Source organism: Chlorocebus sabaeus, chromosome 28 (assembly GCF_047675955.1).
Source record: "Chlorocebus sabaeus isolate Y175 chromosome 28, mChlSab1.0.hap1, whole genome shotgun sequence".
Lineage (NCBI taxonomy): Eukaryota > Metazoa > Chordata > Mammalia > Primates > Cercopithecidae > Chlorocebus > Chlorocebus sabaeus.
This window is the reverse complement of record NC_132931.1, coordinates 19,019,524-19,046,225: the sequence shown is the minus strand read 5'-3', so window position 1 is coordinate 19,046,225 and position 26,702 is coordinate 19,019,524. Positions and strand designations below refer to the sequence as shown.

Here is a 26,702-nt window from a genome sequence, read left to right as displayed (position 1 = left end):
CCCAGAAGCGGATGGCAGCCTGGTGCTGCATCCATTGGGAAAGGGATATGGGAGATCTAGCAGACACGGAGAACCTCAGTGTTTCTCCTCATAAACTTATTTAGGAAAACATTAGGTGGCAAAGTAAACTTGTCCTTGTATGCAATGTCTTCCTAAAAAGGTGGACCTGCTTTGAAACAGCACTTTCTAGCTCTAAGCTGGAAGGCAGGATGTAGAATCTAGAACGAACACAGGCAGCACTGAACAAGCATTGGCCGTCAACACGTGGTCACTATGAGGAGTCTGTGAACACCGCAAACGGAAACGTATCAACTCTAACCCTGAACAGAACACTGTGGTGTTGGCACCGCTGCCAAGCTAAGGGCAGTGTATCCTGCACCCACGTGACAACCACACGCTGTCAGAGGAGCTTCCACAACGTGAAGGCAACACACAAAACGCAGCTCACAAACGGCCATCGTACTTCTTTCCGGTGGTTTCAGAACTTGCCAAGAGGGTCTGGAGACGATGCACCTGTAAATACCAAATTGAAACGCATGAAAACACAAGGCTAGCACGGAGAAGACCTTCTCTGAGAAGACTGACATCACAGTCCTGACCACTGCCTACAGCCGGAAGCGAAAACTAAGTGGTTGCACTTCATCTTTCCATTGGGCTTGAAGCAGGAGCAGGCTCCAGGAACGCAGCTCTGGGCCACCTGGGCTCGACCTACCACCTGGGGCCAGCACCGATCCCCTCCCACTTGGTGCCCCCAACTCAGTGCCGGCCCTCCACCCCGCCGCCCAGCACGGTGCCCGCCCTCCACCCGTCACCCAGCACAGTGCACCTCCTCGTAGTACGTCTCCATGGCGATCCGCATCTCTTCCAAGTTGGTGGTCTTCATATCGGCCTGGAGTTTGCTGAAAACCCAAGTTCAGTGTTAACAGGGCTGTGCCAGTGTTCCCAGGGGACAGAGCAAGAGGAAGAGTTTCCCAGAACATTCGGAAGAGGAAAGGCTTTGGAAGAGACCTGGGATGGGAGGGAAAAGCCTGAATGGGCCTTCACTCAGCTTGTGCCTTGAACAAGGGACTCGTTTCGAGCCTGATGGGAGAATTCCTCACACTGGAAAGCATCCCCTGTGTGGACCAGCTGCTTCGCAAAGTGAACAAACAGCTTCCCTAGAGCTACTCTTCTCCAAGATGCTGTCTTTAAAAGACTAGATTAATGGTGAGGAAAGACTTCGGAGCGTAGAGAGGACAAGCCGCTTTGAGTGGTTGGTTTTGTAAGGAAGAGAGAATCACCTTTTCCCTGGCACTGTCAGGTTGTCCCCTCGCTCTCAACACAGAGCAGACTTTAAATAGAGACAGCGATAGAGAAACCAAAGTAAGATCATGGAGGTTCTGCACTGAAACAAGAAGAAATCTGCAAACTTAAGTTGACAAAATTGGGCAGGAAACGAGGCGGGAACTATTGTACGAACAGGAGACACAAGGCAATGGACGTGTGGCCTCAGTTTTCCTTAAAGAAACCAAAACACGGCCCAGAAAGACTCTCCCTTCGCACTCAAAAGGCAGGTAAAGAAACGCGAGTAGCCACACCAAAAACAGCACAAGGATGGCGCAGGACTGAGGCACGGAAACCTCATCCTGGGAAGACACAAGGACCCGCAGAGCAAGCAGAGAGAAAGCATTCCTTAAATACAAGAAGAAGTTGAAGGGAAATATTTAGAGGGAACAAAGACAATTAAAAAAATGAAAAAGAGGCAGCTAATATTTACCTTCGGCTTTGGGGTGGGAGTAGGGACACAGGACAGGGGTTGGGGAGGAACAAAGGCTGGAGTCTGAGCGAGCAGCACAGGGGGGCAGGAGGCAGGGGAGAGGATGCAGGCCCTGCGCCTACCTGATGGTGCCATCCTTCTCCTTGCACTGCTGCTCCAGCTTCAGGATCCTCTGTTTCAGCCCATTAATGACCTGCCCGGGGAACATGCCCATCAGGCAGGCCACCCTCACTCTCCCTCAGTAGACGTGGCTGTCCCCTCCTCCCAGAGCACCTGCACACCTCACTGGCCTTCCTCCCTCCAGCACTGTCCTCTCTTCTAGACTACAGGCCCAGGGAAGAGGGAGGGCCCCACTGTGCTGCCCTCTCCCTGAGTAAAGCTGGGTGAATGGTAGGGGTGTGACACCGGCTGGAGCAGGAGGAGGTGGCAGCCATCGTGGGCACACTGACCGACTGGCAGCCCTTCCCCAAGCACACCACACACTTCGGGGACAGAACAGGGTGCTCCCTTGATTATATTAAATAAAGGAAGCAGCCCCATCACCAGCTGGAGAAACGCCGGACTCAAAGCCCCTAGGGCCACCCAGTTCAGTCTCCACAGGGCAGCGAGTGGGGCTGGGAGACAGCGCAGCCGTAGGGCCCCAAGGAGCCGCTCCCCTCCATCTGGGGAAGGGAGAACAGCTCCAGAGGCCCTCTCACCTCCTTTTCTGTGAATGTCTTGCTTGGAGGAGATAAGATTCTTATATTCTTTAAAGAACATTCTTTTCTTCTAAATAGACAACTTTTAAATAGAGATGGGGTTTCACTATGTTGCCCAGGCTGGCACTGAACTCCTGGGCTCAAGCAATCTGCCTGCTTTGGCCTCCCAAAGTACTAGGATTATGTGTGTGAGCCACCACACCAGGCTTGAATAGACAACTTTTACATTGGATTTTAAAGTCATTTTAAATTATGTTAGTTGACTGGGTGCAGTGGCTCACGCCTGTAATCCCAGCACTTTGGAAGGCCAAGGCAGGTGGATTGCCTGAGGTTAGGAGTTTAAGACTAGCCTGGCCAACATGGTGAAAACCCATCTCTACTAAAAACACAAAAATTAGCTGGGCATGGTGGTAGATGCCTGTAATCCCAGCTACTCAGGAGGCTGAGGCAGAAGAATTGCTTGAACACGGGAGGTGTAGGTTGCAGTGAGCCGAGATCTCACCACTGCACTCCAGCCTGGGCAACAGAGCCAGACTCAGTCTCAAAATAAATAAATAAACAAACAAATAAATTATGTTAGTCATACATGAATACGTTTTCCTTAAAAAAATGAAGATGTTACAGGACTGGGTGCGGTGACTCACGCCTGTAATCCCAGCACTTCGGGAGGCCAAGGCGGGGATCGAGACCATCCTGCCTAACACAGTGAAACCCCGTCTCTACTAAAAATACAAAAAATTAGCCAGGCATGGTGGCGGGTGCCTGTAGTCCCAGCTACTAGGGAGGCTGAGGCAGAATGGCGTGAACCTGGGAGGCGGAGCTTGCAGTGAGCTGAGATCCCGCCACTGTACTCCAGCCTGGGCAATAGAGCAAGACTGTCTCAAAAACAAAACAAAACAAAACAAAAATGAAGACGTTAAAGAGGCTAAAATACTCTGACCTGGCCACTCTCCTCTTCAGCCAACCGAATCCTGTTTCCGCTTGCATGCCCCTCTGCACCTGGTTCTGTGCATGGCTGTGTGTGTGCACTCGGGCAGTCAGGCCCTCTGTTCTCACAGAAACGGGGCTCTGTCACACGCATCCCTCTGAATCTTGTTTTTTTTTTTTTTTTATTCCCTGACATTCAACAAATCCTCCTGGTGCTCTGTCCCTGCTGGCGCCTGTGAATCCACACTATTTCCCACAGTCTCTCCATCCAGTCTCTCTTATTGATAGATACTTTTTGTTTTTTGAGACAGAGTCTCACTCTTGTCGCCCAGGCTGGAGTGCAGGGGGACGATCTCGGCTCTCTGCAACCTCCGCCTCCTGGGTTCAAGCGATTCTCCTGCCTCAGCCTCCTGAGTAGCTGGGATTACGGCACATCACCACACCCGGCTAATTTTTTGTATTTTTAGTACAGATGGGGCTTCACCATGTTGGCCAGGCTGGTGTCGAACTCCCGACTTCAGGTGATCCACCCGCCTCGGCCTCCCAAACTGCTGGGATTACAGGCATGAGGCACTGCGCCCGGCCAATAGACCTTTTTAAAATCTTTTTTTTTTTTTTTTTTTTTTTGGCTATCCTCTAAAACCTATCACTGTAGCCTACTGACACATACTTCAGTTGTAGCCCATTTTTGTGATTCTGGTCAATCCTATAAGCAAAATCCTTGGCCAGGTCTCCTCAGGCACATCTGCAAATGTTTCTTGAAGGCAGGTGATGACAAGTAGATGTGGTAGGGTGCAGCCACTCTGGTGGACAATTTGCCATATGATAATGAATACTGCATATACCCGAGGATCTAGAATTCCTAGTTTAGCCGGGCGCGGTGGCTCAAGCCTGTAATCCCAGCACTTTGGGAGGCCGAGACGGGCGGATCACGAGGTCAGGAGATCGAGACCATCCTGGCTAACACGGTGAAACCCCGTCTCTACTAAAAATACAAAAAACCAGCCGGGCGAGGTGGCGGGCGCCTGTAGTCCCAGCTACTCCGGAGGCTGAGGCAGGAGAATGGCATAAACCCGGGAGGCGAAGCTTGCAGTGAGCTGAGATCCGGCCACTGCAGTCCAGCCCGGGCTACAGAGCAAGACTCCGTCTCAAAAAAAAAAAAAAAAAAAAAAAAAAAAAAAAAAAAAAGAATTCCTAGTTTAAATTAACGTTAGCCAGGTGCGGTGGCTGAGGCCTGTAATCCCAACACTTCAGGAGGCCGAGGCAGAAGGATCGCATGAGCCTGGGCAACTTCGTGAGACCCCATCTTACCAAAACTAAAAGAAAATTAGCTGGGTGTGGTGGCGCATGCCTGTGGTCCTGGGTACTCAGGAGGTTGAGGTGGGAGCATCGCCTGAGCCAGGGATCGCCTGAGCCGAATGCTGCAGTGAGCCATGATCCTGCCCCTGCACGCCAGCCTGGGCAGCAGAGTGAGTCCTTGTCTCAAGGAAAAAAAAAAAAAAAACCACAGACACGCACACAGAGCACCAGAACAACAAAACTATGGAGCCCTTTCCTTACGAAAGTACCCACTACTTACAGGCATTTGTTAAGGATTTACTTTGTGCCATCCCAGGTGCAGAACCAGGCTCTCACCATCTACTTTAAACATGTAATGATTATACAATCTGTATCTGTGACATAGTTTGGAGGAGACGGCTTTTTTCTTTAGAGATGTATGGTTTTTTTGTATATTCTGAACAGAAAACTTTGCTGTTTTGATCCATAATATCCTTCCCCTCCCCCATGACAGTGATCTGGGTGCTCCTAGCCCCATGGGTTTTCATTCCATCACTTCTAATTTTACATGATCAAATCCATTAATCACGTCGTTCATGTTATTTTATTATTTGTGTTCAATAATCTCAAAATCATATCCCTTTTGGTTTTCTTACAGCATTTCCCGCTTTAGAAAAGTACTTCCTTGACTCCTAGGAGGTGTACTGTGCTACCTACAGTTGATCGCCACGGCATTACCATTGCGAAAGGCAACGTCTTCCCTCCTTCCATTTCATTCCACTTTTTACATATCGTCACATAGTATCTGGGGGGTCTGGATCTCTCTGAAGGACTTTATCGCTGCCCTGGCTCCCTGATTTACATCTGTAGCACTTGTTTTTTTTTTTGTCGCCCAGGCTGGAGGGCAGTGGCACCATCTCAGCTCACTGCAACCTCTGCCATACAGGTTCAAGCAATTCTCGTGCCTCAGCCTTCTGAGTAGCCAGGACTAAAGGAGCAGGCTGCCATACCCGGCTAACTTTTTTGTATTTTTAGTAGAGACAGGGTTTTACCACGTTGGCCAGGCTGGTCTCGAACTCCTGACCTCAAGTGATCCACCTGCCTCAGCCTCCCAAAGTGCTGGGAGCACTTGTTGAGCTTAATGTATTTTCTCAGGTGTGAGGGAGAAGTTGCCCATTGTGACGGGTTTTTCCTACAGTGTCTTGCTTGGCCTCTGTGGTGAGCCTGCTGACCCCCCTCCCCGTAGCATCCCCAGGTGTCAGCGGAGAAGGGTTTGGGGGTCCGCAGTCGCCCCCCGCCTGCTACTCTTCATGAGTGGGTGCTGCAGGGAACAGCGTCCCCGCTGTGGCTGTCCCCTGTAACTAGCATCTGGGGAAAGGCTCTGTCCTGCACAGCCCATACTCACCCAACTGGCATCGGGCCTTTTCTCTGCCAGAGTCCGAACAAAATCTGTGCCCTGTGGTAAGCAGATTGAGACATGAAGACGGCCTTCGGTGTAGCCCACAGCAGGGCTGGCTGGCAGATGCCCCGAGGACCCTCCCCGCGCCCCGTCCCTGAAGCGCCAGGAGCTTACGCGGCTGGGATCAAGGAGCTGCTCTATCTGCCGGTCCTTCCTGCTGTTTTCCTCCTCCAGGCGCCGGAGCTTCGTTCTCATCAGGTCCACGTCGCTCTTCTGCACGTGCAATGACTGAAGAAAAGAAGGGCCACGCACGGCCATCTACACCGCTGGGCACACACCGCACACACATCCTCGCACGCACAGCCAAGCACACGCTGCTGCGCACACGCCGCACACACGTCCCCGGGCAGCCAAGCACATGCCGCACACACATCCCTGCGCAGCCAGGCACACCACACCATGCACACGCCGCACACAGGTCCCCCCACGCACAGCCACGCACACACCGCTGCACACATGCCACACACATGTCCCCGCGTACACTGCCATGCACACACGACTACGCGCACACAGCACACACACAGCCATGCACACCACACCGCGCACAGGCCCAGGGAAGCACTGAGCTGGGAGATTTGGAAAGCTGCCTGGCACGGTGTGTGATGGGTGGGGGGAGATCTGGATGTCACGTGAGGGCACCGGAGGGCACGCCGGGCATTTAGTGGGTGGGGATGGGGAAAGCTGGATGGGCAGGAAGCCCCCACGGAGAAGAACTGTCCCACCCAAGATACCAACGGCCCCCGTGCTGAGAAACCCCGTCCCACGGAACGCACGGGAAAGGAATGCCGCCAACACCGGGGCTGGACGGTGACGCACCATGCATTCTCTCCCATGACCACACAAGAAAGTCCGTTTTGTTCACGTTTTTATCAATAAAACTCATCCAAGGCTAATATGCATTTCAAATGCTTATCCTCAGCTACAGCTCAGGTGGAAGGCAGTGCTTCCCAATCTTTATCTGTGGACAAATTCTTTACCAATTTGTGGTGACCTGACGGGGGACAAAAAAGACTGTGTAGTCGGGGCCGGGTGCGGTGGCTCACCCCTGTAATCCCAGCACTTTAAGAGGCCGAGGCGGGTGGATCACGAGGTCAGGAGTTTGAGACCAGCCTGGCCAGCACGGTGAAACCCCATCTCTACAAAAAATACAAAAAATTAGCCGGGTGTGGTGGCGGGTGCCTGTAATCCCAGCTACTCGGGAGGCTGAGGCAGGAGAATCGCTTGAATCTGGGATGGGGAGGGTGCAATGAGCCAAGACTGCGCCACCGCACTCCAGCCTAGATGAGAGTGAGACTCTGTCTCAAAAAAAAAAAAAAAACTATACAGTCGATTTCTTACAAAACTAAGTTTATTCAATCTCTACAACTATCCTGTACTTTGAAATTATGTTCTTCCTACTATTTTCGTGGTAGATAAAGTCCGGGAAAGAAACAGCATGTAGGCTGGGCTGTGCCACAGCTCACCAGCTCCCAGCCTCAGCCTGCATCTAACCGCCAGCCATCCTCCCACACAGCCTTCTTGCAAAAGACTGTGGTGTTCCAGAGACTGGACCTCTGAGCAAAAGACAATCTGGAGTGCGCACCCCGTGGGGGTGGCTCGGCACTTCAGCCACATCCACAGCTGACAAGATCGCTGCAGACAAACCCACAGATTCAGGAGGCATGACGGCAAGCCGGCACTCAGCTTGTGGAGTCAATGAGCGAGGGCCCAGCCATGGAGGAAGATGGGAGCTCTAGTAACGGGACTGCTGCTTCCAGGAGCGTGACCTAGATTCACCCCTCCCAACTCCTCCTGTCAGTTCCACTCAACACCTGCGCTCCATGTGTAACGCAACCTGAGACTGGAAAGGTGGAGGTGGCAGACGGGCAGGGACTTGGGGGCCCAGCGATCGACACGGCAGGGAGCTCCTTCAGTTTTCTTTCTGCCTCATCTGGGCTGGATGCTGGAGAAGCCAACAGCCTAAAAACGCCAGTGGGTGCAGACAATAAAAGCCCACGCAAAGCCTCTTCTCTCCAGCCAGAAGACAAGGAAAGGAACAGACCAACAAGGCAGAAGCTGACAAGCAGGAGCCACTCTACCCTAAGCAGACCATGGAAAACGCCACAGTCCTCCCCAGAGCACAGGCTACGTGGGGAGCCCGGACACTCACCCTTGTCCGGCTGCACCCAGGCCCCTCCCCTCCTGCACTGGTGGGGCTCCAGAGGAGTCCGTGCAGAGTCGGGACCACCATCGCCTGGTGGCAACAAGGCCACCCCTGCATCAGCGAAGGCTGAGCGGAGCAGTACAGGTGGCCCTTCCCTCCCAGCCAGGGCGGCGGCAGAGGCTGAGTGAGGGGCCCAAACTCCCGCCCTGCCCAGCAGGAATGAGGAGCCCCTCCCGGAGCAGGTGCTGATGACGGCTGAGTGGGAACTGGACTTCCACCCTCGCGGGTGGTAGTGAGGCGGTGCCCCCTTGACCCACAGGGCAGTGTGAGAGGAGGCCTGCCACAGCACAGGATTGAGCAAGAGTCAGAGTCTCGCGACAAAACACTCCGAGCATCCTGGTTTCAAGGAAATCACTTTTATACTAAGAACCAATAGCTCAACCTGAATGAAGAAAAACAAGCCACAATGTCAACACTGAGGTGGCCTGGACATTAGAATCCCGCCGCAGACTTACGGCAGCCGCCACAAAGATGCGCCAGTGACCGACGACAGACACGCTTGAAACAAGTGAAGAGGCAGGGGGGGCGTGTCAGCGAAGACCAAGACAGAAGGGGCCGCATGGAGATTTCAGAACCGAACAGATAGTAAGGTTACACCCAACAACGGGCTCAACGGCAGGATGCAGAGGCCAGCGGAAAGCATCCATGAGCTGGAGGGTCGAACAACGAAGCTACCCAATCTTCATGAAGGAAGACGGAGGGGAAAACACTGAACAGAGACCAGGGACCTGAGCAGCTGTCACCAAAGAGGGCAAGGATGAGAAAACAACTCAAGACTCGATGGCTGAAAATGTCCCAGATCTGACAAAAGACAAACCTACAGATTCAAGAGGCTGAGAAAATCCCAAATGAGATAACCCCCCAGTACACACCGAGTTCATTCAGCTCATTCCAACCAGAATGAGGATCACGTCCATGACATCCCTGACACGCAGCCGCCGCCTGTGCTCAGAATCTCCAAGGCCAGGGCACGCACCTGCTCCTCAGCGGCACAGCCAGTCAGACAGCTCTCGTGGCGAGAGTGTTCTCACACAGCCTCAAGTCTGACTGTTCTCTATGGCTAACAGAGAAGGTGCTGTCTTTTGTACAATGGCCTACTCCAGGTTCCCCAGTTTCTTCCCAGCTCGCCAGGGGAAACGGCTTCCAGATCCTCTTCCGTGCTCTGGGGGTGAGGCTGCCAATGCCCTATTGCCCTCTGGTGCCCCAGCTGAACACAGTGTCTCAGACACACATCAACTGGTGGAGACAGTAGGTCTATAAACAGACTAAAATTATGGAAGGAAATGAACACAGATGACTTCTCCAGGGCAAACATTTACGGATATTGAGAGCCAGCGGGATGGTAACGGTGCCGGTGGCAGTGACAATGATGATATAGCTCAATGCAGTTCATGCTTTCATGAATGGGAGGGGCCATGGGGTAATACAGAGTCTTGGCCTTGGAAGGCAGGTGACCTTGAATCTTGCTTCTGCTACTGGTTGACCTTGGACAGACTACTAACGTTGCTGAGTCTCAAGTCCATCAGCAGACGGTGGTTGTAACAAGTGGCCCTGCCTGTCCCACAGAGCTTCTGTAGAGGGCAACTGAGATAGGGCATGTGAGATGTCTCGATAACATAAAGCATGGCATACATGGAAGGTTACTGATAACTCTACCAGTGACCTTATCACAGTACCCAATCTCAGGACACAAGGGGACTCTGAAGTTTATCTAGTCCTCATCCACTCTTCCCCATCACGCTGGAGAAGCAGAACATGGACGGAACATGAGCTCTGCTGCCTTTTACGTGCTGGTGCTATGGCCTTTAACCAGGAACACCAACCAGCTCCTAGGGTACTATGCCACGGCTCAAACTCAGGTTCAACCCCAATGCTGCCGCTCTTCCCATATGGGCACCTCCCAGCACAGGCACTGATGTTCTAATAGATTGTTATAGGAAGCTTTCACTGTTTTAAATCAATAGAGAACAAACTGAAATACTACCTTCTTTAACTCAATAATCTCGTCATACATGTCTTCTTTCTCTCTGTAGACAGGAGTCCCAGGGACATGACCTAGAGAAAGATAGACAAATCTTTTCAAAGACTATCTAAAAAGTAGAAAGAATTATTGGCTATACTTTAAGGAAAACCTGGAAGTTAATAACATTTCCTTTTAAAAAAGAAGAAAATAGAAAAGCAAAAATAATTCCATGTTTTTTGGCCTGATCATGATACTTCCCCAAGTAGCAAGAAAACTAAAAATGGTAGATATAGAGAGATGAAGCAAAAAGGAAATAAATAAAGATGTGAAGACCAAGTTTAACGACAGTAAAAGGATGAAAGAAGGGACTCACGGAAGGAGGGACATGTTCAGATTTAAATAGCAAAACAAACAAATACCAAACACAAAAAATGCACAGAGCATCTCAGCGCCCATTCCAATGTAAAAACAGTCATGTTTACTTTGGTTTTAATGATACCTAGTATATTAAACATCTAAATTTCAGCCTAAAAGATAACTCCTAACCAGTAAAAGCAGGAAGGTAATCAATTCCTGGGGTACAGTGAGGAGGTTTTCAATACACCCTGGGAGCTGTTCTTCCTTAAGGAGGATAAGTGGGAAACATGTGGATAAAGAGAGAGGCCAGGCACCGTGGCTCACGCCTGTAATCCCAGGACTTTGGGAGGCCAAGGTGGGAGGATCCACTTGAGTCCAGGAATTTGAGACCAGCCTGGGCAACATAGCGAGATCCCATCTCTAAAAAAAAAAAAAAAAAGACTAGACAGGAACATAAACACAGCAACAAGCTGATTCTCTTTGGTGCAACTTGGACTTTTTATCATCATTTATGTATCATGATTTGTTCCTAATATCATTTACTCAATGAATAAATTTAAGCAGGCCTCTGTGTTTAGGGTGGGAGGAACAAATAACACTTGGCAAGACGCCTCTGCTCCCACGAGGAAAGCGACCTTCTGGCGCAGGCGGGTTTCGTGAGTCACTGTTCCCACGGCCTCCCAAAACCTCCCACTGACGGAGCTCACACATGAAGCCTGACATCCCGCTCTGACGAAGGACGCCTCCAGCCCAGAGACTGTCCTTTCCTTCCTGTCCTTCCTTGGCCTCGGCCTCGCCACCACTGGCATGCTCACCGTTGCTGGCAGAGCGCCTGAGATGTGGCCTCTTCACTCTGAGGGCGTCTGTCAGACAGTCGGGAGTGCCGCTGGGGACGCCGGTCCACGCATGCTCCCAGGTGAGGGGTGAGTTCAGGGCCTGGGTCAGACTTCCTGGTTTGAATGTGCATGGGTTTAACATGACAGGTACAAACACACACAATGGGAGGTTTTGTTTCTAATCAACTTTCCTGGATTGAAGAAAGCTTAATCACTGGTAGACACCAGCCGTCAGTGGTGTGCTGGTAAATGGTTAATAACCGGCTCCCAAATATAAATTAATAAAGTCCTGATTACAGTAGTTGCCTATTTCCACAGTAGAAATATTTCTACCATGTCTAATATCAAGTAGCCAGCATGGCACTGACCAGCCCACCAAACTCCTAAGACTGTAACAGTTGGCTCTGGCAAGATGGCCGGAACCGGCTCCAACTCACCACTCCCATGCAGAGACCGCACGGGGCCAAGGAAGGCTAAAGTGCCACTTGGCGAAACCACGTTTGTGCATGACATAAAACTACGATATGTATATTCAGTGTCTTGGAGAAAATTAAAGACAATGTAATTCAAACAAGGAATATTAAAAACTCCAGCTCAAACCCCTCCCTGAAATTTCTTGAACTCTTCTCTGAAGCAGGAAGGGCCTCCAGTGTGGCAAGCACATACCTGGTTTTGCGGTTCCCAGCCACAGCTTCTGCGGGGTCAGGGACGCGCGGCCGCCCAGAGGCATGCTCCCTGCCGTCCTGAGGGACCTCCAGGAGGCCACTTTTCTTGGCTTAGAGAGATAAGGTGATTCTAGAAAAGCCAACACGTGGATTCAGAGGTGCCCGAGAGCAACGCGTGAGCTCAACACATGAGCTTCCGAAAGACAGAAATGGGAAAACAAAACACCCGTGAGGGCGGGGACTCTAGTCAAACATTCCGGCAAAAATTCAAAAAGAGTTACTTTCCCTACACACTGACATTTCTCCTCTAACTTTTATTATAAAGAAATAATAACGGGGCCAGGCATGGTGGCTCATGCCTGTAATACCAATACCTTGGGAGGCTAAGGCAGGAGGATCACTTGAGACGAGGAATTCAAGACCAGCCTGGGCAACACAACAAGACCCTGTCTCTGCAAAAAATCTAAAAATCAGCTGAGTGCGGTGGCTCACACCTGTGGTCCCAGCTACCCAAGGGGGCTACGGCAGAAGGATCTCTTGAGCCCAGGAGGTCGAGGCTACAGTGAGCTGTGATCACACTACTTAACAGGCTTTTCTTTCTCGAAAGAAAGAAAAGAAAAGAAAAGAGAAAAGAACAGAACGTAATGGGAAGAATATAACGGGAAATATATGAATTCTACCAATATTTATTATAGTATTTAATTTATCACCCCAATTTTTAGAGAGATGTATATGTTTTTATGTAGTCACAATCATAGTGAACATACAATTTTGTATCCTTTTTATTTAACATTGTAAATTTTTAATGTCATTACATAGTGACATAGCAATATTTAGAACTTAATATGTAAAATATCTAAAAGAAATGAGAAAAATTATACTTTTTCAGAGCATTCTTGATTTTGTATAAAAGTAAGGGAAATGTTTTAAAATCTTTATCCGAGATTTTACCTCTTTAAGTATAAAAAAGATAAACGTATGCAAAAACTAAGGCACTCTTAAAACATTCTTATATATCTTAAATTGCAAAATTTATGTCAGTAGGTTCTGAAAATTTAAGTCTAATATGTTCAAAATGTTTAAATTTCTTCGTTTTTCCCGTGGTTTCACAATGTATGGGAAATTTGCCACTGTGACTCTGAATGAGGGAATAAAGGGGCAGGGATCCTGATGCGTCTTCACTCACCCCAGGACCACAGAACCTCGCCTCCGAGATATTCTCAAGTTCTTCCAAAATGTAAAGATTTAAGTTGTCATTTATACAAGTAAATGAGTGAGCGGAAAAAAGCCCCACACGTTACCTTTCCCTCCTAAGAGTGTGTGGGTGTATCGGCGAGTAGGAAGGGTTCCTCAGGAAAGCACGTATGCACGCGGATAAAAGTGGGGAGGGAGGAAGAGAGGACGGCGACAGGGTGGTGGAGACATGCCAACGTTTGATACTGCCCGGAAAACGACAAACTCAGAAAGCACGAAAACATCATCTCCTGCCTCGCCCTCCTTGCAGAGTGACCAGGACGATGAAAAGCCTCAAAGCACGGTGGAAGCTGCAAACCTACAAGCAGATTGACCAGGCCTTCAAGAAAAATACTGGCTGAGTGAACAGGACAGAAAGAGTCCCTACACTCACGGCACCGGAAACCTGGAGAAAAACAGGCCCCAAGTGTGAGTCAGGAGGCACCCCTGGTCCTGGCCTTTTACTTTATATCAATTCTCAATTTTCTCCATGGAAGGAGAGAAAGGACATCAAAAATCCAAAATGCTAGGTGGTTTCCTTCTAGTGTGTGTACTGATTTGCAACATATAACATGTATTCTTTTCGTTGCAGGGATTTACCTTTCTAATTACGGTTTCCTTAGGTCAGTAGGAAAGTTTGTTTATATTCTCTGAGTATGTCACATACTTGACTCAACCTTTGAAATACATGATATGTGTATATAAAATAGACATCTGCAGATGGCACAGCCAGGGAAGGCCACAGCCTTTGGGGCAGCATAGGACGCCGGCCTAGGATCTACAGGGTCACGAACACGTTCATATGCACGAGGTTGGCACATGGGCTGCTGTACACGAGAGCGGCGTTAGGGACAGAGGGGCCTCGGGGCCACCTGGACTAACCCCATCTCCACAGCATCCTCCAGACAGGCAGGGGGGCAAACACGGCCCTCCTCCCACTGAGGGTGAGGAAGCACAGAACCCTGGCAGCAACACAAGCCCAGGGCGATCCAAAGGGAAAAAAGGGGAACTTTCCACCCATCCTGCACCAACTACACCTTCTCAGTAGCTTTGACTCTCAGGAACAAATCCCAGGTCAAAAATCCTTTAACTCCGGCAGCATTCGGAAGAGGTAAGCCTTTGAGAAAGCGAGAAAAAGAAAACAAAAGGCCTAGAGGCCCTGTCGGGGGAAGGCTGGGGGTGGGGATGGCAGCCTCAGCCCTGAGAAAGGGTTCGTCACTGGCACCGGCAGGGACTCTACGTGCTCCTGAGACCCCAGCGTGAACCCCAACATGAATGGGGGAGACCCCAGCGCAAACTGGGAGACCCCAGAGGGAATGGGGCCACCTGGCTGAGGCATCAGGTCTCAGCTACCTAAATGTACAAAGCAAACACCCTTCCTTCTCTCCAGGACACCAGGGAACGTGGGCATGAGAGGGAAGGCAGGCCGGTCATACTTACTTGGCGATGTGGGTGGAGGTTTGTGGAAAGCTTTCCTTTTTGCTTTCTGAAAGAAAGAAGAAATGGCGTAAGGCTTGCTGAGCTCCCACAATGGTGCGTCACAAGACCCTGCCATGTTCAGAAACGGTCACGGGTCATGTAAGAACAGCAAGAGGACATTAGCTCACAGGGATGTAAGGAGGGTCCAGGCACAGGACATGCAGGGCCCGACGCACACCCCAGAAAAATGCACTCATATCAGTGCTCGGCGCTGGGCTCTTAGAGCACGAGTTCCAATGACAGAAAACCACTGGGCCTGGGCTCCTGACGTTCAGACTGACGGTCCCACACAAATGGCATATCTGCCCCCCCCCCAAACTGCCCGCACAGCCAGCCCGGGAGCCCCAGCGTGCACCTCTGTCCACTCGGTTGGAGGTGGTGAGATGAAATCCCTGCATGTAAGTCAACTGCAAAGCCCACTAAGGAAGAAGGCCCAGCAAAGGCAGACCCTGTCTGGAAGGTGGTTTCCTGTGACACACACAGAACGGGGTCCAGATCTGGTTCCACTGCTTACTACCGGGTGAGTGTCCCGTATCTGAAATGCTTGGGACCAAGAGTGTTTCAGATTTGGGAATATTTACATCCATATAATGAGGTATGGGGATGGGACTCAAGTCTAAACACAAAATTCATTTATATTTCATGTATACCTTATACCCATAGCGCAAAACTAACTTTAGATTGTGTTTTTAATAACTTTGGGCATGAAACAAAGCTTGTGTGAAGTAACTGAAGTGTGTAATTTCCCACTTGTGGCCTCATGAGGGTGCTCAAAAAGTTTCCATTTTTGGAGCATTTTGGATTTCGGATTAGAGACACTCAACCTGTCGTGCCATGGCCTGGGGAAGATGCTGCCACACTTCCAACCTTAACTTCCTTATCACCTTGCACTAGACCGAGCAGGTAAGGGTACCGCGGCCAGGTCTCCTCACTTCCCCTCCAGCAGAAACAGTGAGCCCAGGCTCCGTGCGGGGGCAATTTTCCCCGGGGCTTGGTCTGGATCCCTCCTCCTCCGGGGAGCATCAGGGTAGCATCCCCTGCCCTCGGTGACATGGAATGAAAATCCTTAACTTTGCAGACAGAGGTCCCTGGAGGGAGACAGTGGAGCCGAGGCTCCCCCTTGAGTCCACAGAGCAAACGTGGAATTGAGATCGGCTGGCACCGGGTTCGTTCTGCCGGCTGCAGTTTTGCTAGATCTGCGTCTGCAGTAACAAAACGGCTGCAGTTCTGCTAGATCTGCGTCTGCAGTAACAAAAGCTTTTTTTGCTCATACGGGAACAATTGGCACGCTTCCTCTTCTACCCTGCACAGCTTGCCAAACAAACCCAAAGTCCAGGCCGGGGCCACAGTGTGCCACTGGGCCATCAGACACCACTCCTGCCCCTCTCCCTTCCAGGCCACAGAGTGCCACTGGGCCATCAGTCACCACTCCTGCCCCTCTCCTTTCCAGGCTGGGAGGCCAGGCAGCGGCTCAGCTTGGGATGGTGGCTGCCCAGGTCTGCTTTCTCCCATCAGGTCCTTCCAACAGATTAGCAGGGGCTCTCCTCCTCCCCTCAAGTGTCAGGATGGGGGTGTGGGGTGCAGGGCAAAACCAGCTGCAGGCCAGGGACCAGCAATCCACCTCACGTGAGCCCTGCTCAAGATTCACTTCCGGATAAAAGTTGTAAAGTTATCACCACAGGTATTTAAACCCAACGAAAGGCTGGAAACTTTTCAAACACCAAGTAGCATTTGGAATATGCATTCCAGCTCTCAACACAGTATTGTGGAGAATGGCCCATTTTACCAGTCTGAGTGAAATCTGCAAGGGCAGCACCACCAGCCCTGGGGCGCACGGCTGATGCCCGGCGGCACTCACCGTCTCCACGTCAGAGTCAAAGGTGACTGCAGACAGACTGTCATCTCCCTGGAGGAAGAGAGGCAAACACTGTAACTCGACGGCACCTGCTGGGCTTCCAGCAGTCACGTTTACAAAAGCGAAAACAGCCCGTCCACAGCTGCGGAAACAGAAACTCCAGAAATCCAGCTCCAAGGCCACTCGGAACCCTCCAGCTGGGCAGTGGCCAGTTCCTCAGTCTCATCAGAAGGAATGGGTGGGTGGGGGGAAGAAAACAGAACGCCGCCCAGAAGGCGTGCAAATATCTGCAAATCCAGGAACACTATTTCCCACAGAACTGTGTCTTGACAAAGAAAAAAAAAACAAAACCAGTTCTTCCCGAAAGCATTTCATTTTCACACACATGTTCTCACTCTTATTCATCTTGACATCAAAGCACAACAAATCTGTGACTGTCTCCTGGTAAGAACTGGTCAGAGTCATCTTTTAAAAAGCAAACTCAGCCTGGGCAACATGGCGAGACACTCTCTCTACAAAAAAATCTTAAAAATTTAAAAAATAAGCCAGGCTGTGGTTGCACACACCTGTAGTCCCAGCTACTCGGGAGGCTGAGGTGAGAGGATTGCTTGAGCCCAGGAAGTCGAGGTTGCAGTGAGCCATGACCACGCCTACAGCCTTGGCAAGAGACCAAGACCCCAGCTCAAAAAACAAACAAACAAACAAAAAACCCCAAACCAACAAAACCAAAAACATATGCATTACAACGAGAAGGCATTTGGGCCTATAAAGGTTCTTGCCTTCTTATTCCAGTGACTTTGTCCTGGCCCAGGGAATGAAATAAAATTTGCACTGTCTGATGTCAGCACTAAGACGGCAAAAAAACAAAACAAACAAACAAAAAAACGGGAAGCTTTTTGAAGACAAAAACGTTTCTGTATTAACTTACTCACTCAAATTGAAATCCAAAAAGAGAAAGCATAACATGTTTAATCGGCCGGGCACGGTGGCTCACGCCTATAATCCCAGCACTTTAGGAGGCCGAGGCGGGCGGATTACGAGACCATCCTGGCTAACACGGTGAAACCCCGTCTCTACTAAAGAATACAAAAAATTAGCTGGGCGTGGTGGCGGGCGCCTATAGTCCCAGCTACTCGGGAGGCTGAGGCAGGAGAATGGTGTGAACCCAGGAGGCGGAGGTTGCAGTGAGCTGAGATTGTGCCACTGTAGTCCAGCCTGGGCGACAGAGCAAGACTCCATCTCAAAAAAAAAAAAAAAAAGTTTAAACTCCCTCGGAAGATTGTATGGTGCTTTCCGATGCGGACACTGGAGGTTAGAGCTGAATACCCTATTATGAACCAATAGTGCTACAGCTCAGGGAGGAGGCGATGACATTTCTGCCACCTGTCGCTGGTATAGCTGAGTCCGCGTAGTTTCATAATGGGATGCTACTGCATTCTGAAAAGCAAACGTATTTTCTACAAGGTTAATAGTACATGAAGCGCCAATTTTGCTAGCAGTGTGAAACTACGAGAAATATCTGGCTGCATGAATACACGCAGAAGGTGCAGCTGCAGTGATCCGGTGCCCCGAACACAGACAGGCCAGGGCACAAGTGAGTGATCCAGTGCCCTGAACACAGACAGGCCAGGGCACAAGTGCAGTGTGACTGCATTTCGAGGGGCAAAGGGAAGACGGTGCATTCCAAATAAATGGAATCTTTGAAAAAATCAGTCACTGACTGACAGTTTTTATATCATTAAATAGGTGACCTTTTAGGCACAAACAGCACATGACAATTATAGAGAGAAGTTTTCCTTTAGCAAAGTGTATTACAATTGTGTACAAAACTGAGGAAGGGCAGGCCGGGAACTGGACACACAGGATAGCGGGGGATCAGAAAAGCCAAGTCAGCCCTGGGCATCACAAGGATGTGCCTGCAGAGGATGGAGGGGAACCTGCTGAAAACTGTCTAAAAAAGCAGCAGCAACTTTTCTCTGTAAACATCTGTCATTATTCCCCACTGTGAAGAAAATCTTGAAGACTTTTTGAATGACCTGAAATTCAACGAAGGAATGAGATTTTATGTGTAGTAAACAAAATGCATTGATCTCACCCACAACGGCTGCCCTCTCCACCACTCCCTTCCAGCCATGCTGCCTCCAGTCTGCCAGTTGTAGTGCAGGGAAGAGGTGAAACGGGTCAGGACCAGAAATCACACCACAGCCCAAGGATCCACGACTCCAGTCAGCAGAATACAACCATACACAGCACACGCACGCACGCATGCACACACACACGCACGCATGCACACACACACGCATGCACGCACGCACGCACGCATGCACGCACACATGCAGGCACCTGAAATCACACAACAGTCCAAGGATCCATGCCTCCAGTCAGCAGAATACAACCATACACAGCACACACACACACGCACACACACACGCACGCACACACGCATGCGCACACACACACACGCACGCATGCACACACACACACGCATGCACGCATGCACACACACACGCACCTGAAATCACACAACAGTCCAAGGATCCACACCTCTAATCAGCAGAATACAACCATACACAGCACACACACACACACGCACACACACACGCACGCACCTGAAATCACACAACAGTCCAAGGATCCACGACTCCAGTCAGCAGAATACAACTATACACAGCACACACACACACGCATGCACGCACACACGCACGCACGCACACACACACGCACCTGAAATCACACAACAGTCCAAGGATCCACACCTCTAATCAGCAGAATACAACCATACACAGCACACGCACACACACAAAACGGCCAATCTGTTCTGCCACCTTCAAGCACTGTCTGAGGTTGCCACTTATTTCCACGCTAGATTAAGCTCATTCAGCCTGTGTCAGGGTGGCTGTAACAGAAGAAACGGGGTGACTTCACACCGCAATTAAGTGTCTCAGTTTAGGAGGCTGGAAGTCCAGAATCAAGGTGTTGGCAGGGCCAGGTTCCTAACAGACAGAACAGCAAGGTGGAAGATCAACGAGGAGTTAGAAAGACTTGATCAGCAGACACTAAAAACCTAACAGACGTTTACAGAACACCCCACCAAACAACAGCAGAATACGTACTCTACTCAAGTGTACATTAAACATAAACCAGACAATAGGTCACAAAAAAGCCTCAATGAATTAAAAGAGAAAATCAAAGTATATTCTTTGACAACAAGGAAAATTAGAAATCAACAAAAGAAAGGGATTCACAAATGTATAGCGTTTTTTTTTTTTTCAATTTTTTTTTTTTAACAGAATCTCGCTCTGTCACTCAGGCTAGAGTGCAGTGGTGTAATCTTGGCTCACTGCCACCTCTACCTCCCAGGTACAAGCAATTCTCCTGCCTCAGCCTCCTGAGTAGCTGGGATTACAGGTGCCACCATCACACCCAGCTAATTTTTGTATTTTTAGTAGAAATGGGTTTCATTCACTATGTTGGCCAGGCTGGTCTCGAACTCCTGACCTCAGGTGATCAGCCCGCCTCAGCCTCCCAAAGTGCTAGGACTATAGGTTAGAGCCACTGTGCCTGGCCTGGATTTTAAACAACAAATTCCTAAACAATCAATGGGTCTAAGAGGAAATCACAAGGGAAATTTAAAAATATCTGAGATGAGTGAATTTTTTTTTTTTTTTTTTTTTTTTTTTTGAGGCCAAGTCTTGCTCTGTTGCCCAGGCTGGGGTGCAATGGCATGATCTTGGCTCCCCACAACCTCCGCCTCCCAGGTTAAAGCAATTCTCCTGCCTTAGCTTTCTGAGTAGCTGGGACTACAGGCGCACACTACCATGTCCGGCAATTTTTTTTTTTTGTATTTTTAGTAGAGATGGGCTTTCACTATGTTGGCCAGGCTGGTCTTGAACTCCTGACCTTGTGATCTGCCCACCTCGGCCTCCCAAAGTGCTGGGATTACAGGCGTGAGCCACTGTGCCCGGCTGATGAATGAATTTTAAAAATCAAAATTTACGGGTTATATCTAAAGCAGAGCTCAAAGAGAGACACACAGCTGTAAATGTCTATATTTTTAAAAGATCACATCAAATAAATAACCTAATCTTCCACCTTAAAAACAAAAGCAGGGCCGGGTGTGGTGGCTCACGCCTGTAATCTGAAGCCCAGGAGTTCAAAACCAGCCTGGGCAACATGGAGAAACGCTACACACACACACACACACACACACACACACACACACACACCAAAAAATTAGCTGGGCATCATGGCACATGTCTGTGGTCCCAACTACACAGGAGACCAAGGTGGGAGAATCACCTGGGCCCGGGAAGTTGAGGCTGCAGTGAGCCATGATGGTGCCACTGCACTCCAGCCGCAAAGAAACAAAAGCAGGCTGAGCACCGTGGCTCATGCCTGTAATCCCAACACTTTGGGAGGCTGAGGAGGGAGGACTGCTTGAGTCCAGAAGTTCAAAACCAGCCTGGGTGACATAGTGACACCCAGTGTTTACAAACAATTAAAAAATTCACCAGGCATGGTGGCGCATGCCTGTAGTCCCAGCTACTTGGGAGGCCGAGGCAGGAGGATCACTCAAGCCCGGGGTTTGAGGCTGCAGGGAGCTGTGAGTGTCCCACTGCTCTCTAGCACCGACAACACAGTGAGGTTCTGTCTCTGAAAAACAAAAACAAGTAATCAAAACACAAAAGCTGTGTTTAGAGGGTAATTTGGAACTGTAAATGCCTATATTAAAAAAAAAAAAAAAAAGAAAGATCTCAAGGCAATAATCCAATAATCTAAACTTCTACCTTTAAAACCAGAAGACAGAAAACTAAACTCAAATGAAGTAAAAGGAATAAAAATTAGTGAATAAATGAAATACAGAATAGAAACAACAGAAAAATCAATGAAGCCAAAAGTTGGTTCTTCGAAAAGATCAACAAAACTGACAAATCTTTAGCCAAGAAAAAATCCAAAGACACGAAATTATCAAAATACGGGGGGGGGAAAAAAAGAGGGGCCTCACTACTAACCTTATAGAAATAAGGCAAATCCCAGAACCACATGGTCTCACTGGTGAATTCTATCAAACATTTAAAGAGAAATTAACACCAATCCTTCACAAACTCTTCTAAAAAACAGAAAAGGGAACGCTCCCCATTCTATGAGACCTATATTACCCTGATACCAAAGGCAGACAAAGAAATATCACAAGTAAAGAACACTACAGACCAACACTCTTTTTTTTTTTTTTTTTTTTTTTTTTTTTTTTTTTTTTTTTTTTTTTTGAGACGGAGTCTTGCTCTGTAGCCCGGGCTGGACTGCAGTGGCCGGATCTCAGCTCACTGCAAGCTCCGCCTCCCGGGTTTATGCCATTCTCCTGCCTCAGCCTCCGGAGTAGCTGGGACTACAGGCGCCCGCCACCTCGCCCGGCTAGTTTTTTGTATTTTTAGTAGAGACGGGGTTTCACCGTGTTAGCCAGGATGGTCTCGATCTCCTGACCTCGTGATCCGCCCGTCTCGGCCTCCCAAAGTGCTGGGATTACAGGCTTGAGCCACCGCGCCCGGCCAGACCAACACTCTTTATGAATACAGTTGCAAAAATCCTCAACAAAATGCTAGTAGGCATGAAAAGGAATATATATATATATATACACACACACACACATATATACACACACACACACACATATATATACATATACACCCTAATTGGTAACGGTATATATGTATGCACGCACACACACACACCACCCCCCAAGACCAAGAATGAAAGATTGGTTTCACATACAAAAATCAGCCAATATAATATACCATATTAATAGAATGAAGAAAAAGAATCATATGATTTTCTAAAAGATATAGAAGGTACATTTGACAAAATCTAACATTCATTCATGATAAAGACACTCAATCATCTATGAAGAGAATTTCCTCAATCTAATAAATGGCATCTACAAAAACCCAGTGCAACACAATATTTAATGGAGGAAGAAGGAATGTTTCCCTTCTAATATCAGCAGTAAGACAAGGCTGTCCTTTCTCATCACTTCAATTCAAATTATACTTGAGTCTCTAGCCAGGACATTAATGCGAGAAAAGTAAATAAAAGACATTCAGATTGAAAAGAAAGAAGTAAAACTATCTCTTCACAGACAACATGATTTTATACATAGAAAATCCTAATGAATCTACTAAAAAACTAGTAAACATAATAAATGAGTTCAGTAAGTTTGCAGGATATGAGATTCATATAAAAATATTATTGTATATACAAGCAGTAAATAAGCTGAAATGAAGTTAAGAAAATTCAATATACAATAACATCAAACAACATAAAATGCTTAGGAATAAATTTAACAAAAGCATAGACTTTGTACATTGAAAAATATAAACCATTGTTGAAAGAAATTAAAGATCTACATAGCGCCGGGAGCAAAGGCTCATGCCTGTAATCCCAACACTTCGGGAGGCCAAGGCGGGTGGATCACCTGAGGTCAGGAGTTAGAGACCAGCCTGACCAACACAGTGAAACCCCATCTCTACTAAAAATACACAAACTAGCCGGGTGTGGTGGTAGGGGCCTGTAGTCCCAGCTACAAGGGAGGCTGAGGCATGAGAATTGCTTGAACGTGGGAGGCGGAGGTTGCAGTGATGGGAGACGGCACCACTGCACTCCAGCCTGGGTAGCAGAGCGAGACTTGGTCTTTTTTTTTTTTTTTTTTTTTTTGAGAGGGAGTCTCTGTTGCCAGGCTGGAGTGCAGTGGCGCGATCTCGGCTCACTGCAAGCTCTGCCTCCCAGGTTCACACCATTCTCCTGCCTCAGCCTCCCAAGTAGCTGAGATTACAGGCGCCGGCCACCACACCCGGCTAATTTTTTGTATTTTCAGTAGAGACGGGTTTCACCGTGTTAGCTAAGATGGTCTTGATCTCCTGACCTCGTGATCCGCCCGTCTAGGCCTCCCAAAGTGCTGGGATTACAGGCACCAGACATCGCGCCCGGCCAAGAGACTCTGTCTTAAAAGAATAATAATAAATAAATAATACGCGCAAATTATTTTTATAATCACAACAAGCAGTTCTGTTCTCAAAGATGAAGAAGCAGTAACTGAAGGCCAGTGTAGACAGGCCCTCCAGATGAGACTGGACGTGGTGCCCTGGGGAAAAAGCAGGCAAATTCAGCTATTCCAAATGGGCCAGCAGCACCAAGCCACTACTGCAGGTGCACCTGTGCTAAGCCCTGTGGTCTCCTTAGGAGGAAGCAAGGCGAGCACAGTTCCCTCGATGTGCTTCCAAAGGCTCCCTCTGTTTCTCCAATAAAATCCAAATTCCCTGCATGGCCAGCAGGACTCCCCATAATCAGGCTCATGGCCATCTTCCGTTCACTGCCCTTGCCCGCGTCCCAATGGGCTTTCTTTTTTTTTTTTTTTTTTTTTTGAGACAGGGCCTCACTCTGTCACCCAGGCTGGAGGGCCATGGTATGATCACAGTTCAGGGTAGCCTCCACCTCCTGGGCTCAAGCGATCCTCCCACCTCAGCCTCCCGAGTAGCTGGGACTACAAGCAGGCACCACCACAGCTCGGCTAATGTGATGGTTTTTTGTAGAGATGGGGTCTTGCTACGTTGCCCAGGCTGGTCTGGAACTCTTGGCCTCAAGCGATCCTCCCACCTCGGCTTCCCAGAGTGCAGGGACTACCTGCCTGAGCCACCCTGTTTCATTTCCTGCAGAGCACTTCTCACTTTCTGACACGATCTTAATTACTTGTTTATCACCTTGTCCCTCAGACCCCCAACCCCCTGGAATGCAGCTTATTCCGGTGTCTCTAACACACAGTAGGTGTTTACCGGGCAAAGGAACTAACCGAGGGCCCGTGCACCCTCGCCCTGGGGAGTACATCGGGCACCACCCTCCTCCAGGAGGTCTCCTCTGACCAAGCGGGGTTCCCAGACCCCGGGGCTGCCTCCCTCCCACCTCGACGGCTTGGGGCTACACGGGATCCGTGGATCCGGCCTTGGATCGGGGGTGCCCGCAGGCACTTACACCGTGAGCTCCGTCACCGGCGGGCCGCAGACTCACAGGCGCCCAGAGGCGATGGCGCGGCTTCCCGGAAAGCTTCCTGGAAGCGGCGGCCTCTGCGAAGGCGGGCGCGGGCGAGGCTGCAGACTGCGCGGGGCCTGCAGCGCGCTCTTGTGCGGTAACAATAATGGCAGCTGTCACCCGGCCGTGCGCCCCGTCCTCACGCCCCGGACCGGCCACCGCGCGGGGCCCCAGGGCTGGGGGGGCCGGGACTAGCAGAGGCCTCGCGGACGCCCGCCCGGCGCCGCCCTCTTGCCCGTTCTTACCGTCTCCGAGGCCGGCTCTCCGGTGCCCAGGAACATGGTGACGGCGCTGCCCGGCCGCCCCTCAGGGCTGCGGGATCGGGCGTCCGGGTCTGGGGTTCCGCGGGCAGCCCTGGCGGCCCGCAGCCTCTGGGCCTTCCCTGGCGCGGGCCAGCGACCCCGCTGCCATGGCAACCAGGCCGCCGACCCGCCGAGCCCGTACGCAACCTGCGCTTCCCGCTGGGGCGACCATGCGCGTGCGCAGAGTCCACGGGCGCCGGCCGGCCGACCAGGAGACCTCCCGGAGTTCCCGGGGCGGAGCGCTGGGCTGAGAGCCGGGAAAAAGAACCGGCCGGGAACTGGGGCTCGCGCCTGTAATCCCAACACTTTGGAAGCCTGAGGCGGGAGATTCAACTGAGCCCAGGAGTTTAATACCAGCCTGGGCAATGTAGCGAGACCCCGTCTCTCGAAAAGTAATAAAATAAAATAAATAAAATGCCAGGCATGGTGGTGCATCCTATAGTCCTAGTTCCTCGGGAGGCTGAGGTGGGAGGATCGCTTGGAGCCCAGGAGGTCGAGGCTGCAGTGAGCTATGATGGCACCACTGCAGTCTAGCCTGGGCGACAGAGCAAGACCCTACTTCAATCAAACACACATAATAAACTTTTGTTTGTTTTCCGCGTCTCATCCAGGGCGCTTTGCTCTCCGTGCTCCCTGTGCATAAGCTACTCTTGCCATTCTCCCACTCTTGGGCTTCGCAAACTTCTTGCCCTTCTCTTACCCAATTATAGAGCTGTGCCTATCTATGACCTTTCATCTGTGATTCTGAATTCCATAAACTTCCGAAAGACTTTCACAACTTATTGGAAGGCCAGACCAGTCCTAACCTCAACTCTCCGGGAAGAAAACTCTGAGCTGAGGCTATTTATAGCGTTTATTTATTCCACGGGGTGTACATGAGTGAGTTTCACTGAATGACTTTTTAAATTTTTTTTGACAGGGTCTTGCTCTGTGGCTCAGGCTGGAGCGCAGTGGTGCGATCTCTGATCACTGCAACCTCTGCCTCCTGGGTTCAAGCGATTCTCCTGCCTCAGCTACCCGAGTAGCTGGGACTACAGGTGCATGCCACCACGCCCAGCTAATTTTTGTATTTTTAGTAGAGACGGGGTTTCACCACCTTGGCCAGGGTGGTCTCACTCTCTTGACCTCGTGATTCGCCCACCTCTGCCTCTCAAAGTGCTTGGATTACAGGCATGAGCCACTGCACCCGGCCCTGAATAACTATTAATACGTTTAATTATGGGGTGTGTGTCACACCCTGCTGATAATCTCATAGTTAATGTACACGTGCCATGTCACATTTCTTTTTCTTTTTTTTTTTGTTTGAGATGGAGTCTCACTCTGTCGTCCAGGCTGGAGTGCAGTGGCGTGGTCTCGGCTGACTGCAACCTCCACCTCCCAGGTTCACGCCATTTTCCTGCCTCAGCCTCCCGAGTAGCTGAGACTACAGGCGCCCGCCACCACGCCCGGCTAATGTTTTGTATTTTTAGTACAGACAGGGTTTCACCGTGTTAGCCAGGATGGTCTCGATCTCCTGACCTCGTGATCCACCCGCCTCAGCCTCCCAAAGTGCTGGGATTACAGGCGTGAGCCACCGCGCCCGGCTTTTTTTTTTTTTTTTTTTTTTTTTTTTTAA

At 49.9% G+C, this 26,702-nt stretch overlaps 1 protein-coding gene across 11 annotated transcripts in view; it reads right to left on the bottom strand.

Moving 5' to 3' along the window:
* Positions 1 to 25,269, bottom strand: part of IQCE (IQ motif containing E) — a 50,666-nt gene extending 25,397 nt beyond the window's left edge. For 4 of the 11 annotated variants that reach the window (XM_073012866.1, XM_008018841.3, XM_073012868.1 and 1 more), the window contains exons 1-11: positions 25,031 to 25,256; positions 16,713 to 16,760; positions 14,816 to 14,861; positions 12,144 to 12,272; positions 11,457 to 11,591; positions 10,306 to 10,376; positions 6,233 to 6,346; positions 6,065 to 6,115; positions 1,879 to 1,949; positions 827 to 899; positions 449 to 513 (exon numbers count right to left, since the gene is read on the bottom strand). In XM_073012866.1, the coding sequence (XP_072868967.1) occupies positions 449 to 513; positions 827 to 899; positions 1,879 to 1,949; positions 6,065 to 6,115; positions 6,233 to 6,346; positions 10,306 to 10,376; positions 11,457 to 11,591; positions 12,144 to 12,272; positions 14,816 to 14,861; positions 16,713 to 16,760; positions 25,031 to 25,066 (839 nt within the window). In that variant the 5' untranslated portion in view covers positions 25,067 to 25,256. Of the gene's footprint in view, positions 1 to 448; positions 514 to 826; positions 900 to 1,878; positions 1,950 to 6,064; positions 6,116 to 6,232; positions 6,347 to 10,305; positions 10,377 to 11,456; positions 11,592 to 12,143; positions 12,273 to 13,443; positions 13,695 to 14,815; positions 14,862 to 16,712; positions 16,761 to 24,728; positions 25,003 to 25,030 lie in introns of those variants that run through there. The other 7 variants (XM_073012869.1, XM_008018845.3, XM_073012867.1 and 4 more) reach the window with 6 other exon arrangements.
* Positions 25,270 to 26,702: the final 1,433 nt, after the last annotated feature.